The 16451-nt window shown below is 39.6% G+C and overlaps 1 protein-coding gene across 2 annotated transcripts in view; it reads left to right on the top strand.

Annotated features, from left to right (window-relative positions):
* Positions 1-16451, top strand: part of ARFGAP2 (ADP ribosylation factor GTPase activating protein 2) — a 51130-nt gene that overhangs the window by 28318 nt on the left and 6361 nt on the right. For both annotated transcript variants that reach the window (XM_053720320.1, XM_053720319.1), the window contains 3 exons: positions 624-749; positions 2535-2672; positions 3334-3457. In XM_053720320.1, coding sequence (XP_053576295.1) covers positions 624-749; positions 2535-2672; positions 3334-3457 — 388 coding nt within the window. The remainder of the gene's footprint in view (positions 1-623; positions 750-2534; positions 2673-3333; positions 3458-16451) is intronic.

Raw genomic sequence — 16451 nt, 5'->3', positions numbered from 1 at the left:
GACAGTCTACACCAGAATTTTTATTGTTTGAAAAGATAGATAATGCCTTTATTACCCATTCCCCAGTTTTGCAAAACCAACACAGTTATAATATACTTTTAACCTCTGTGATTAGCTTGTATCTAAGCCTCTGCAAACTGCCCCTTATTTCAGTTCTTTTGACAGACTTGCAGTTTAGCCAATCACTGCCTGCTCCCAGATAACTTCATGTGCACGAGCACAGTGTTATCTATATGAAATACGTGAACTAACACCCTCTAGTGGTGAAAAACTGTTCAAATGCATTGTGAAAAGAGGTGGCCTTCATGGTCTAAGAAATTAGCATATTAACCTCCTAGGTTAAGCCTTTAACTAAGAATACCAAGAGAACAAAGCAAAATTGGTGATAAAAGTAAATTGGAAAATTGTTTAAAATTACTTGCTCTATCTGAATCATGAACGTTTATTTTGGCCTAGACTGTCCCTTTTAAGGGGGAAGCGTTAACTTACTCATAAATGTATTTACTTTAATATACAAATGTTGGTGGTTGGATGCAAATGTTTCTACAGACCACTAGCTGTGTGTGTATTGGAGCACAAGTTTTAACTTATTTCTCCTTTCTTGGTTGTTTTTATTTTGGCAGCTCCATATCGCACTCGGTCCTCTCAGAGATGCATGTGATTGAGCAAGAGACCCCAGTGGCTACAAAATCCTCACGCTCCCAGCTTGACTTATTGGAGGACTCCAGCTTTACCTCTCAACCACCCAAGTATGTTAATCACTGGTGTGTCTGATCTGTCAGAAAGAAGGAGCCATAAACAGATAATATGTTCTGTCTGTTAGGAGCTGGCTGCTTTTACACTATTACAAGAACAATCAAAGGACCGTTAAAGGGACAGTCCACTCTAAACTTGTTTTTTTCATGAATGTATTTTAAATGACTTGTTATACCAGCTGCATAGTATAAAATGTATGATAAATTACATTTTCAGGTTTATTTGCTTATATGAAGTAGCTGGTTTTGTGCTTTAAAACCACAGCCTATTACAATGGGTTGAACTTAAAGGTAATATCAGATCTCATTATGTTATCACTTTATGTACACAGACTTGCTTCCTTTTCTTATATTTGTCTGGAACACCAAAGCTCAATACATAGAGAGAACAATTGAAAATTATCATTTTATTACTTAAAGTGAAGGTAAACTTTAGTGAATGAAAGCCCGTTTTTTCAAAATACTATTAAAAACAGGGGCACTTTCATTCATCAAAGTTTACAAAGCAGCCGTTTTGATTAAAAACTTAACTTTTTTTTTTTTCTTTTTACAGCCAGAGCAGCTTCCCCCTCCTGGAAATCCTCTCTTTACACGTCGGCAATGACTAATGCGTCTTCCTCCAATCATTGCTTTCCCCCCAGGGTAGTCATTGCCTGAGGCCATGCTGTGATTGGAGGAAGCCGGATTAGTCATTGCTGACGTGTGAAGAGAGGATTTCAAGGAGGGGGAAGCTGCTCTGGCTGTGAACAGAAAAAAAGGTACGTTTTTAATCAAAACGGCTGATTTGTAAACTTTGATGAATGAAAGCGCCCCTGTTTTTAATAGTATTTTTAAAAAACAGGCTTTCATTCATCAAAGTTTACCTTCACTTTAACTATCCTGCATCCCACTAAGAGTGTAACTTCTTCTGCTGGCTGTGTTTACTTAGGCTTGTCAATAGCATATACTCCAGTATCAAAACTTTCAGTATAGGTGGCTATACCCCAGACTAAATCTGCTATTTCAAATATTGAAATAGGAGTAAAGGAGCTACTTTTATCCAATTTAATACACTCTAGCAGGTAAAAAGGATCATTGGGAATAATTTAAAGGGGAGAACATTTTTGGGTGAGCTGTCCCTTTAAATACAGTAGAACTGCATAAGTAACACGTGTATTATAAAAAGACAAAACACTTGCTCTGAATTTCAAATAAGCAGTATATATTCTGACAAATTTATATTTTATTTCCCCCCCATTTGTTGCCCCCCGTATCATGTGACAGATATCAGCCAATCACAGACTAGTAGTATATGTATACAGTACACTGTGAATTTGTGCACATGCTCAGAAGGAATTGGAAGTAAACTGGAAAATCTCTCACAACTACATACTCTCTCTGAACCATGAGTTTAATTTAGACTTTAGTATCCCTTTAATTACAAATCTGGGAACCGCAGTATTACACTTTGCAACCTACACTAGGACGAACAGTAAGGAACAAACCCTAGAGAAATGCCCCTTAGTGCTGGTACACTATCTTAAAAGTGTGAATAAAGTTGACATTTGTTGGTACTATTAGTAAAATGATCCAAGTGTTTACTTATGGTAGAAAACCTATTGAACAACTGAAGAAAATGCACAATAACTCACAATTATGTTAGGATATGCGTACAGGTTACACACCCTATAACACACAAACCTTTACTATCATAGGGTGTGTTGTCTATGTTAAATATAAAAAAGAGTGATTGCAATGTGACAGTGTTGTGGGCTACTGGTGACTGTGATTTCTCCTCAGGTATAAGGACAACCCATTTTCACTCGGTGACAGCTTTGGCTCACGATGGGACACAGAAAGTTCGTCATGGGGAGTTTCTGATAAGGGGGAAGAGGAGAGAGAGGTTACGATCTCCAGTATCCAACCTGCACGAGACAGGTAGGTGTTAAAGGAAGAGGGAGAAGCTGTTGTCGAACTCACAGCTTAACTTAATGTGCTTAATTATGCAATGTGAAAAATACTTAGCAATGCATGTTTACTGTATATTTTGCTTGATTTTTCTGTAATTTATTAATTTTTTCCCCATGCCCGGATATGTAGCAAAATGTACATTAGAAAGCATTTAAAGTGGTGTGTCCCTGGACTGCATATCAATCGTCGTTCTTTGCTGTGGCCAGCTATGGATAGATATAAAAAAAAGTTGCAGCAGATATCTAGCAATTACTGTGCGGCATGTAGGAGGGTCGGTGTTCAGAATTATAATGTACTCCAGTCTCTCTGGGAAAAAACTATTGTTTTCAAAGTTAAATTACAGGAATAAACAGCAAAAAAAAAAAACAATGAGCGCAATGGAAATGTTTTCTTCACTGTGCATCATTAAACCTCTTACTATAGTTCTGAGTTTGATGTCACTTTTTACAACCCTTAATACATTTAATAAGAATTATTATTTAAAGAATATTAGCTTTCTAACTATTATCCTACTTCAGCAGGGTGTCGTAAATGGGATCTTTTCAAATGGGCAATTGTATAAATGTAAATGCTTCTGTCCTTAGTATAAACCCGCTGTTACTGACCACAGTGTCTTCTACCCACTCAGACCTGCAAGCAGAAGAAAGCCGGAGGGAACCCCTGCTCCAGAATCCAATGAAGCAAGAGTCAAATTCGCTAGTGCAAAAGCAATCTCATCTGACATGTTCTTCGGTCGAGAGCAGGATGCAGAGGTAGGACCTTTTCTTCTCATTTGTTGTGTATTATTTCTTTCATGTAATTAACAAGAGTCCATGAGCTAGTGACGTATGGGATATACATTCCTACCAGGAGGGGCAAAGTTTCCCAAACCTTAAAATGCCTATAAATACACCCCTCACCACACCCACAAATCAGTTTTACAAACTTTGCCTCCAAGGGAGGTGGTGAAGTAAGTTTGTGCTAGATTCTACGTTGATATGCGCTCCGCAGCAAGTTGGAGCCCGGTTTTCCTCTCAGCGTGCAGTGAATGTCAGAGGGATGTGAAGAGAGTATTGCCTATTGAATGCAGTGATCTCCTTCTACGGGATCTATTTCATAAGGTTCTCTGTTATCGGTCGTAGAGATTCATCTCTTACCTCCCTTTTCAGATCGACGATATACTCTTATATTTACCATTTCCTCTACTGATTCTCGTTTCAGTACTGGTTTGGCTTTCTACAAACATGTAGATGAGTGTCCTGGGGTAAGTAAGTCTTATTTTCTGTGACACTCTAAGCTATGGTTGGGCACTTTATTTATAAAGTTCTAAATATATGTATTCAAACATTTATTTGCCTTGACTCAGAATGTTCAACTTTCCTTATTTCCAGACAGTCAGTTTCATATTTGGGATTATGCTTTAAATTATCATATTTTTTCTTACCTCAAAAATTTGACTTTTTTCCCTGTGGGCTGTTAGGCTCGCGGGGGCTGAAAATGCTTCATTTTATTGCGTCATTCTTGGCGCGGACTTTTTTGGCGCAAAAATTCTTTTCCGTTTCCGGCGTCATACGTGTCGCCGGAAGTTGCGTCATTTTTGACGTTATTTTGCGCCAAAAATGTCGGCGTTCCGGATGTGGCGTCATTTTTGGCGCCAAAAGCATTTAGGCGCCAAATAATGTGGGCGTCTTATTTGGCGCCAAAAAATATGGGCGTCGCTTTTGTCTCCACATTATTTCAGTCTCATTTTTCATTTGCTTCTGGTTGCTAGAAGCTTGATGTTTGGCATTTTTTTCCCATTCCTGAAACTGTCTTATAAGGAATTTGATCTATTTTGCTTTATATGTTGTTTTTTCTCTTACATATTGCAAGATGTCTCACGTTGCATCTGAGCCAGAAGATACTACAGGAAAACCACTGCCTGCTGGATCTACCAAAGCTAAGTGTATCTGCTGTAAACTTTTGGTAGCTATTCCTCCAGCTGTTGTTTGTAATAATTGTCATGACAAACTTGTTAAAGCAGATAATATTTCCTTTAGTAATGTACCATTGCCTGTTGCAGTTCCCTCAACATCTAAGGTGCAGAATGTTCCTGATAACATAAGAGATTTTGTTTCTGAATCCATAAAGAAGGCTTTGTCTGTTATTTCTCCTTCTAGTAAACGTAAAAAGTCTTTTAAATCTTCTCTCTTTACAGATGAATTTTTAAATGAACACCATCATTCTGATTCTTTGGACTCTTCTGGTTCAGAGGATTCTATCTCAGAGATTGATGCTGATAAATCTTCATATTTATTTAAGATGGAATTTATTCGCTCTTTGCTTAAAGAAGTACTAATTGCTTTAGAAATAGAGGATTCTAGTCCTCTTGATACTAATTCTATACGTTTGGATAAGGTTTTTAAAGCTCCTGCGGTTATTCCAGAAGTCTTTCCTGTTCCTAATGCTATTTCTGCAGTAATTGCTAAGGAATGGGATAAATTGGGTAATTCATTTACTCCTTCTAAACGTTTTAAGCAATTATATCCTGTTCCGCCTGACAGGTTAGAATTTTGGGACAAAATCCCTAAAGTTGATGGGGCTATTTCTACCCTTGCTAAACGTACTACCATTCCTACGTCGGATGGTACCTCGTTTAAGGATCCTTTAGATAGAAAAATTGAATCTTTTCTAAGAAAAGCTTATCTATGTTCAGGTAATCTTCTTAGACCTGCTATATCATTGGCTGATGTTGCTGCAGCTTCAACTTTTTGGTTGGAAACTCTAGCGCAACAAGTAACAAATCGTGATTCTCATGATATTATTATTCTTCTCCAGCATGCTAATAATTTCATCTGTGATGCCATTTTTGATATTATTAGAGTTGATGTTAGATTTATGTCTCTGGCTATCTTAGCCAGAAGAGCTTTATGGCTTAAGACTTGGAATGCTGATATGGCTTCTAAATCAACTCTACTTTCCATTTCTTTCCAGGGAAACAAATTATTTGGTTCTCAGTTGGATTCTATTATTTCAACTGTTACTGGTGGGAAAGGAACTTTTTTACCACAGGATAAAAAGTCTAAAGGTAAAAACAGGGCTAACAATCGTTTTCGTTCCTTTCGTTTCAACAAAGAACAAAAGTCTGATCCTTCGTCCTCAGGAGCAGTTTCAGTTTGGAAACCATCTCCAGTCTGGAATAAATCCAAGCCTGCTAGAAAGGCAAAGCCTGCTTCTAAGTTCACATGAAGGTACGGCCCTCATTCCAGTTCAGCTGGTAGGGGGCAGGTTACGTTTTTTCAAAGAAATTTGGATCAATTCTGTTCACAATCTTTGGATTCAGAACATTGTTTCAGAAGGGTACAGAATTGGTTTCAAGATGAGACCTCCTGCAAAGAGATTTTTTCTTTCCCATGTCCCAGTAAATCCAGTGAAAGCTCAAGCATTTCTGAATTGTGTTTCAGATCTAGAGTTGGCTGGAGTAATTATGCCAGTTCCAGTTCCGGAACAGGGGATGGGGTTTTATTCAAATCTCTTCATTGTACCAAAGAAGGAGAATTCCTTCAGACCAGTTCTGGATCTAAAATTATTGAATCGTTATGTAAGGATACCAACGTTCAAGATGGTAACTGTAAGGACTATATTGCCTTTTGTTCAGCAAGGGAATTATATGTCCACAATAGATTTACAGGATGCATATCTGCATATTCCGATTCATCCAGATCATTATCAGTTCCTGAGATTCTCTTTTCTAGACAAGCATTACCAATTTGTGGCTCTACCGTTTGGCCTTGCTACAGCTCCAAGAATTTTCACAAAGATTCTCGGTGCCCTTCTGTCTGTAATCAGAGAACAGGGTATTGTGGTATTTCCTTATTTGGACGATATCTTGGTACTTGCTCCGTCTTTACATTTAGCAGAGTCTCATACGAATCGACTTGTGTTGTTTCTTCAAGATCATGGTTGGAGGATCAATTTACCAAAAAGTTCTTTGATTCCTCAAACAAGGGTAACCTTTCTGGGTTTCCAGATAGATTCAGTGTCCATGACTTTGTCTTTAACAGACAAGAGACGTCTAAAATTGATTACAGCCTGTCGAAACCTTCAGTCTCAATCATTCCCTTCGGTAGCCTTATGCATGGAAATTCTAGGTCTTATGACTGCTGCATCGGACGCGATCCCCTTTGCTCGTTTTCACATGCGACCTCTTCAGCTCTGTATGCTGAACCAATGGTGCAGGGATTACACGAAGATATATCAATTAATATCTTTAAAACCGATTGTTCGGCACTCTCTAACGTGGTGGACAGATCACCATCGTTTAATTCAGGGGGCTTCTTTTGTTCTTCCGACCTGGACTGTAATTTCAACAGATGCAAGTCTCACAGGTTGGGGAGCTGTGTGGGGATCTCTGACGGCACAAGGAGTTTGGGAATCTCAGGAGGTGAGATTACCGATCAATATCTTGGAACTCCGTGCAGTTTTCAGAGCTCTTCAGTTTTGGCCTCTTCTGAAGAGAGAATCGTTCATTTGTTTTCAGACAGACAATGTCACAACTGTGGCATACATCAATCATCAGGGAGGGACTCACAGTCCTCTGGCTATGAAAGAAGTATCTCGAATTTTGGTTTGGGCGGAATCCAGCTCCTGTCTAATCTCTGCGGTTCATATCCCAGGTGTAGACAATTGGGAAGCGGATTATCTCAGTCGCCAAACGTTGCATCCGGGCGAATGGTCTCTTCACCCAGAGGTATTTCTTCAGATTGTTCAAATGTGGGAACTTCCAGAAATAGATCTGATGGCGTCCCATCTAAACAAGAAACTTCCCAGGTATCTGTCCAGATCCCGGGATCCTCAGGCGGAGGCAGTGGATGCATTATCACTTCCTTGGAAGTATCATCCTGCCTATATCTTTCCGCCTCTAGTTCTTCTTCCAAGAGTAATCTCCAAGATTCTGAGGGAATGCTCGTTTGTTCTACTAATAGCTCCGGCATGGCCTCACAGGTTTTGGTATGCGGATCTTGTCCGGATGGCATCTTGCCAGCCATGGACTCTTCCGTTAAGACCAGACCTTCTGTCACAAGGTCCTTTTTTCCATCCGGATCTGAAATCCTTAAATTTAAAGGTATGGAGATTGAACGCTTGATTCTTGGTCATAGAGGTTTCTCTGACTCCGTGATTAATACTATGTTACAGGCTCGTAAATCTGTATCTCGTGAGATATATTATAGAGTCTGGAAGACTTATATTTCTTGGTGTCTTTCTCATCATTTTTCTTGGCATTCTTTTAGAATACCGAGAATTTTACAGTTTCTTCAGGATGGTTTAGATAAGGGTTTGTCCGCAAGTTCGTTGAAAGGACAAATCTCCGCTCTTTCTGTTCTTTTTCACAGAAAGATTGCTATTCTTCCTGATATTCATTGTTTTGTACAAGCTTTGGTTCGTATAAAACCTGTCATTAAGTCAATTTCTCCTCCTTGGAGTTTGAATTTGGTTCTGGGAGCTCTTCAAGCTCCTCCATTTGAACCTATGCATTCATTGGACATTAAATTACTTTCTTGGAAAGTTTTGTTCCTTTTGGCCATCTCTTCTGCTAGAAGAGTTTCTGAATTATCTGCTCTTTCGTGTGAGTCTCCTTTTCTGATTTTTCATCAGGATAAGGCGGTGTTGCGAACTTCTTTTGAATTTTTACCTAAAGTTGTGAATTCCAACAACATTAGTAGAGAAATTGTGGTTCCTTCATTATGTCCTAATCCTAAGAATTCTAAGGAGAAATCATTGCATTCTTTGGATGTTGTTAGAGCTTTGAAATATTATGTTGAAGCTACGAAATCTTTCCGTAAGACTTCTAGTCTATTTGTTATCTTTTCCGGTTCTAGGAAAGGCCAGAAAGCTTCTGCCATTTCTTTGGCATCTTGGTTGAAATCTTTAATTCATCTTGCCTATGTTGAGTCGGGTAAAATTCCGCCTCAAAGAATTACAGCTCATTCTACTAGGTCAGTATCTACTTCCTGGGCGTTTAGGAATGAAGCTTCGGTTGACCAGATCTGCAAAGCAGCAACTTGGTCCTCTTTGCATACTTTTACTAAATTCTACCATTTTGATGTATTTTCTTCTTCTGAAGCAGTTTTTGGTAGAAAAGTTCTTCAGGCAGCGGTTTCAGTTTGAATCTTCTGCTTATGTTTTTTGTTAAACTTTATTTTGGGTGTGGATTATTTTCAGCAGGAATTGGCTGTCTTTATTTTATCCCTCCCTCTCTAGTGACTCTTGTGTGGAAAGATCCACATCTTGGGTAGTCATTATCCCATACGTCACTAGCTCATGGACTCTTGTTAATTACATGAAAGAAAACATAATTTATGTAAGAACTTACCTGATAAATTCATTTCTTTCATATTAACAAGAGTCCATGAGGCCCACCCTTTTTTGTGGTGGTTATGATTTTTTTGTATAAAGCACAATTATTCCAATTCCTTATTTTATATGCTTCGCACTTTTTTTCTTATCACCCCACTTCTTGGCTATTCGTTAAACTGATTTGTGGGTGTGGTGAGGGGTGTATTTATAGGCATTTTAAGGTTTGGGAAACTTTGCCCCTCCTGGTAGGAATGTATATCCCATACGTCACTAGCTCATGGACTCTTGTTAATATGAAAGAAATGAATTTATCAGGTAAGTTCTTACATAAATTATGTTTTTTGTTTTTTTAAGTATCAATTGGGACTAATGGGGTCTCGTTTTTAGATATGTGCCTAGTGCTGGTTTAATTTCACTTTGATTTTAGCACCGCCGCTCGTAGTTGACTTTGCTTTAAATTGGACATTGTACACTAGATTTTTCATTGCATAACTGTTTTAAGATACATTTATATAGCCCACCTGGGAGTGGTTTTGTAACAATGTATAGTTTTGCTTATTTTTTTTAATAATGTGGTGATTTTCAGACTCCTAACCAAGCATCACAGTATCAGATGTACACGCGCGTTTACAGGCTTTTGCTTGTGTAATCAGTCATTTCATATGCAGAGAAGGAGGGGGGGAGGGAGTTTCTGCTCTGCCATCTTTCTCAGCCCCTTTCACTGGGTGTGCCAGCCTAACCTCATCAACAGAACTAAACTGGGAGCTTTTAAGGAAGTTTTTAAAAGGTTTTATACTGGATTTTTCTATCAGTATCTGTGCATATTCTTCTAAATACTAGTGTGTATTACATGCAGTTATACAAATATTGGTGTACACTGTCCCTTTAATTTTTGGTCATGCTGCTTTGGCAGTTTATTAGTTTAAAAACAGAGCCTTTTGGGGGGCGGAGCCGACTGCCGAAGTGAGCCGACATACGTTGCAGATAGATTTGGGGGAGTTTTTTACTCAAAACTATGGAATATTAGTGAAATATATATTTGATTCCCACTTGAGGATTTAATCTCAAGTCTCCTGAAACTCTGGGTGCAACATCTACATATACTCTCTGGCAACTGCTGGAAAGAATTATGAGGCGGCGGTAACTGGCAATGATGACGCCATTCTCATAGGCAACTACTCTGTGCAATCCTCTTCCTAACAATAAGGATGGACAGGGCACTAGAGAAAGAAATATGCGACTTGCTGGGAGAACATTTATCTGGAATGCGCACACTGCTTATGCAGCGGTGCGAGACACTGACTACACAGAAGATTTCCCAAGATGGCGCAGGTTCACTACTGCACACTACTGATCCTCCTGAGCCCTGTAACGTCGCTCTCCAGAGTCTAACTGAACTTGGGCGGGACACAGCCTTCCATGACGACCTGCCGGTAAGACATCAGTTGCTCACACAATCAGACAGCACGGAATTGACCAGATTCCCTCCACAGAACAGCATCCACATTGCTGAACACTCACTCGCTGGATGCGACTAGCCCAGACCTCAGGACACGACCAGAGAAACCGGCTACAAATACAGACCAGAGAGGTTGGCTCGTAATAAAAAAACTGCTTAACTTCTATTTTTCAGGCCCATTCATCCCGATCATGGGAGTCAGAAAAGGGGCCTTACTGATGCTGCAGTCCCTGTTTTACCCACTCTACAGATTGTGATTGACCCTGCTTCTTCACATCACACCCCATTAAGTGCCAATAGGGTGCATGGTAATGGTCTCTGTTATGTAATTAAGTCCAAGAGATATGTATGGGTGGACGGACCCTTGGCAGCCCTTAGGAGACGGGGCCTTCACAAGAAACAGTGTAAACTAGCCAACACCCACCTGCTTCAGTGACTAGGCGTGGGATAGAGTCTATAACTTTCCTGCAGCAGAGGGTTTCATAACTCGGGACTCATAGCTGGACATTTCTGAGTGAGCTCTTGTTTTTGTTTTATGTGTAGTGACTTTGAACATACACTGGACTGTTCTCTGGGTAGGTTTCAATATTCTGATGTTCAGGTAGTTACTTTATTGAGAAAATAGATAACATTTTGAGTTAATAGACCCCGTGTTCATTTGAATGTGATCTGTTTCCCTTTTTCCCCTCTGCTGCTCATATCCTCCCTGGCCCACTAGATGGCAGTATAGACTCATAAGATTTCCCAGCCGTGTCTAAGATACTGGTAAGAACGATATTTATTCCCTCAAGCCCTCTGAACCACGTAGGGATGCTTGGTCATTGTTATCTTTAACTTATAAAGTTACTTACTAACTCTATACATATTCTATGGGAATATCTGTTAATTATATATTGATGATCTTTACCTTTGTTTTACAAAATATATTTGCACAAAGCCTATAGAGTACGATCCAATGTTTTTCATTTTATTATCTTTCACACCCTTTAAGGTTTCCTTTGTGAGGCTTATTTTTATTCCCATCGCAGAGAATCTCCTCTGAGTGACACAGTTACCTGCTGCTGGGCATAGGGCCCGTGCCCAGTAGGCAGGGATGATTTAGGAGTGCAGAAATTCATTTTGTCTTTTTATACCTTAGGATCCTATTACATTTGCCATTGAATAAATACCTCACTCTGGCTTTGAACCTATACAGACCATTTTATAATATATTATGCCATTTTAGGAATGGTCAGGATCGCATAATTTATTTAAAGGTAATTTCCGTCTTGATTACCACCCCTCAAGCTCCAGTAGTTAAACATTTATAATATATTGTGCCTTGTCACTTTTAGTTGTTATATTTGCCCCCAATTGCAAATTGTTTATAGTCTTGTGAGCTGATGCTTACTCTTTGACATAATTCTAAGCCTGTACTGTACCATGTACACCTACAGTCCCTGATATATACAACTTAATCTTCCATTATGACATGGGGAAGTAAAATTGGGTCCCAGTTTATTCTATTCTATATTTTTCTTCCACCTGACCTATAAACCTTTATTTGCACTTCAGTGTCAATATCATACTTATGCCCATCTGAAGATAGTTGATCCTACCCTTTAACACAATATATAGCTTTAGATATACCTACTATGACTTCAAGCTCCCGTTTGGATTATGTATGTAAGAATAGCCTGTAATGATCTATATACATAATACCACATGATACTAGTATCCTTTCATTTGACCTAGTATATGTCATAAAGCTTTATATTGACCTCATATAGTTAGAGAATTGTAATGATGTTTATATTAAGTTATCATGTACCATATCCAGCATACCCAATTTACAGAATATCAAGTTATACATAAGCTGCTAACATTTTGTTATGTTGGTTAAATACAGTGATTGTTTATTCACTATAGGGATGCTGTTTAATTAATGTGACAACTGTAGGTTAGATATTTTACTTGACAATCCTAGTTGGTACTTTACTTCTTAATTAGCCATGCTGTTTAGAATTGTGTTAAAAATATATAACTAGTTATATCAGACTACTACTATGACTTGGACCCAAGCGGATTGGTGGATAGACCTGCAAACATAAAGAAAAATATGCCACGGAAGCGGCTTGGTAACACTCTACATGAAGCGGGTTCCCTCTGTCTATGCACCAACAATACTAAAATTGGGAAAAGAGAATGTGAAATATACTGAGATATCCCTACTTTTATATGAGGAATGGTTCTTAGAATTTGTGCTATATACCTAAGACATCATTACTAGATTTGAGTCCAGAAAACTATTTTTTTTTTTTGGTTTTCAAAGAGCTTTATTGAAGTCACAGCTGAATTACATAAAAGTGAGCTATTAACAAGGGGGCCCAATCTGCCCCCATTACATTCTAAACACAAAGAAAGTTAGAAGTTACAAATAACTACACTTAAAGGTACCATGAGCCAAGAGCGCGATAAATACCATATAGCAGTTACGTTACCAAACAGCTGTGAGAAAAGGGACTGTAGGATCTCATAAGACTCTAGTTAAGAAATGTAAGAATGGGATAGAGAGGGAGGGAGGGAGGGAGTATGCAGATTTTACAAAATACTGGGTATATTAAACTTGGACCTCAGCCTTCACTCTCAGGAGTCAGGTCAGTCTGTGGACAGAACATTAGGTTTCCAGACCGTATCATAAATTCCTTTCCAGTCTGTCCAAGTCAGTTCAATTAAGTCAGAATTACCTAATTTGTAGAAAATGTCCTTTTCCATAGTGTACAGATAAGCCATATAACAAACCTTGGACCAACTAGGCGGGGATTCTTTCTTCCAATCACAGGCTATTAAGTGTTTTATTGACATAAAGAGGTATATACTTATGTATGCATGGTGTTTAGGTAGAGTGTGCACACCGATATGTAGGAGGACAACAGATGGTGAACTGCGGATAGATATGCCTAATTTGGGGAGAACCCGGAAGCACCTGTTCCATAAAAGGCGAAGTTTGGGGCAATCCCACCAAATGTGTAAGGAGTCACCCCTCTGGCCACAACCTCTCCAGCAGTAGGGGGACGTACTAGGGAACATTTTAGCCAGTCTAGTGTGGACATAATACCAGTGAGCTAGCAGTTTATAATAGGTCTCAAATAAGGTAGTGCAATGAATAGCTTTCTGAGTGCGTTCAAGGGTGCGTCCCCAGGTTTCTAGTGTGACTGACCTCCCGAGCAGAAATTCCCATCTCAGAAGATGAGCCGCTGTGTCTGATTGTGAGTTAAGGCCCAGAAGGGTGTAATGAAGGGAAAGGGGTATACAGAGTCTATTGCCGTGGTTTCCCAGGGGGTTAGGGGGTGGGTCATCGCAGGCTTGAAGCCCCAGCTGATCAGGAAGCTTTTAATTCTATGGTACTCAAACATCATATACTGCAGGAGAACAGGTTCAGAACCAATCTGAGAAATGGGTTTAAAGCCGACTCTCGGCAAGGTCAGCCAGAGGTCTGAAACCGTGTTGACTCCCAACTGAGCCCATTTTAACGGGTGGTTGTCCTGCAAACCCGTTAGTAATCCAGCAAGAGAAGTGATAGGGGAAGGGTGCGGGGCTATGTGCCCAGAGTGGTGTATCTTGTCCCAGAAATGCAGGCATTCATGGATAATAGGGTTCGACAGGGTCAGCTCCCTACGACAATGCGGGGGTGTCCAGATTAAATCTCTCAAATCTAAGTTGAAAGGCAAAGAAGCCTGTTCAATGGAACGCCATTTGCAGGGAGATTGTTTAACTCCCCACTGTGAGACGTGGGTGAGCATTGCCCCCTCATAGTATCTAACTATCGAGGGAGAGTCTAACCCTCCATACCACCGTGGAAGCTGTAGTACTTTTTGCGCAACTCTTGGCGGTCTACCCTGCCAGATATGCTTGGTGAGTTCACTCTGGAATTGTAGGAGGATTTGTCTGGGGACTCTAATTGGGAGGCATCGGAACAGGTATGTGAGTCTAGGTAGAAAGGACATTTTCAAGGCTGCAATCCGTCCCATCCACGAGACGTGGGACAGGTTCCAGCCTTTATAGAGGGAGCGAAGTTCTGACAATAGCGGGAGATAATTATCCTTGATGACTCTGTGTAGATCACTAGATAACTTAGCTCCAAGCTGTAATACCGAAGATTCCGTCCAGCGGAATGGGTATTTGGACTTTAGGGTTGCTAGAATAGAGCTCCGATAGCCTTGGGTATAAATCTCAGTTTTCGATAAGTTTAGTTTATAGTAAGAATGAGCATTAAATTCTTCCACAATTTGTAAGAGCCTGGGGAGAGTAAGAGTGAGATCAGACGAGAAAAGGGTGATGTCATCTGCGAACAAAGCAATTTTATGGTTTGGTGCCACAAAGGGTAACTCCTCCCATGCGGAAGTCTGCTCTAATCTGTTCGGCCAGAGGTTCAATGGCTAGCGCAAAAAGCAAGGGCGATAAGGGACAACCCTGCCTGGTTCCATTGGTTATAAGGAAAGGGGATGTTTGGAAGCAGAGTCCCCTCACAGAGGCAGAAAGGGCAGAGTAGAGGGCCTTAATTGCACCTATGAGGTCGTTAGGGAATTGGTAGTTCTCAAGTACTTCCCACAAGAACCGCCACCTCACTCGATCGAAGGCCTTCTCGGCGTCTGAGATGATCGCCAATGGTTTGTGGAGGCTGGAGGAGAGACCTAGGACGTTTAGCAACCTTTCTATATTATCGGGCCCTTCTTGTTTTGGGATAAACCCCACCTGATCTCCAGAAAACTATTTTTGCCAATCTAAAAATTTATACTGATCTCCCTATATTAGTCCTATGCAGGCTCTATCCATTTCCTGACCGTAATAGGTACCCCTGCATTATGAGGGAAACAGATTATTATCTAGTTTAGCTTTCCACGTTATTTTTATGAATGATCTTTGTTACTCTTCATTATAACTCTTCCATCCCTATATACCAATGCTCCAGAGGATAGAAGGGTGAGTTCCTATAATTGCGAATTGTAAGTCTATAATTGAGGCACTCACAGATTACAGGTGTATATATTTCATTAATAGGTGATAATTCAGTCCAAAATGTCAGCTTTGTGGTACTCGGTGGTCACGCTAGTTAGTAGTATACCCTATTATTCTCACTATTCAGAGCATATTAATTTCCCAACGTCATTTGTGCTCCCCCCTACTCCCATCGGCTTATTGGATAAGCATCAGAAAATGCATCTTATGGAAATCCTATTATATTGTTTCTCTATCCCCCGTAAATTCCTCCCTTGACAAAGGCACTACTTTGAGGGCCCATAGGTGACCCTAGCTTATTACAGGAGGGTAAAGGTCTGTGAGCTGCTTCATTATGAGTCAAAGGGGATAAATGATCATATATGAAAAATGGATAAATAAGAGGTTTACTTTTTATATTGTATGTTAATTATGTACTAGTGTTATTAGCTGTTGCTCTGTCTCGCTGAAACTCTATACCAACTTTCCAATTAAGGCCAAACTTTTAATACATGTTGAACTTTGAATGTGTCGGTGAAGCCTTTACAGTTCACACTATTGCCAACATTGGATTTTTAGGTGGTATAACCTTGTTATTCTTGTTTATTGCATAACCTCAATAAAAACAATTTAAAAAACAAAAAAAAAGAGCCTTTTAATAACATATCCCAGAAAGGGTTGCCCGATGTTTAGATCACACCACGCAGTTATTTTATATTTAAAGGGACAGTTTATTATTTTTTTTTATTGTTAAAAAGATTAACTCCTTTAATTCTCATTTTCCAGCTTTGCACAACCGATTTTCTTACATTAATATACTTTATAACCTCTAAGTTTGCCTGTTTCTAAGCAACAGCAGGCTGTCCCTTTATCTCAGTGTTTTCTAAATCTTGCACAACAGCTAGACAGTGCTAGTTCACATGTGCCAAATAAATAGCATTGCCACTCCTGTAGAGAATAATGGTTATGCAAGAACCAGCACTGATTGGCGCAAG

Source organism: Bombina bombina, chromosome 7 (genome assembly GCF_027579735.1).
Source record: "Bombina bombina isolate aBomBom1 chromosome 7, aBomBom1.pri, whole genome shotgun sequence".
Taxonomy (NCBI): Eukaryota; Metazoa; Chordata; class Amphibia; order Anura; family Bombinatoridae; genus Bombina; species Bombina bombina.
Note: the sequence above shows the minus strand (reverse complement) of the source record. Positions and strands in the feature narration are given on the sequence as shown.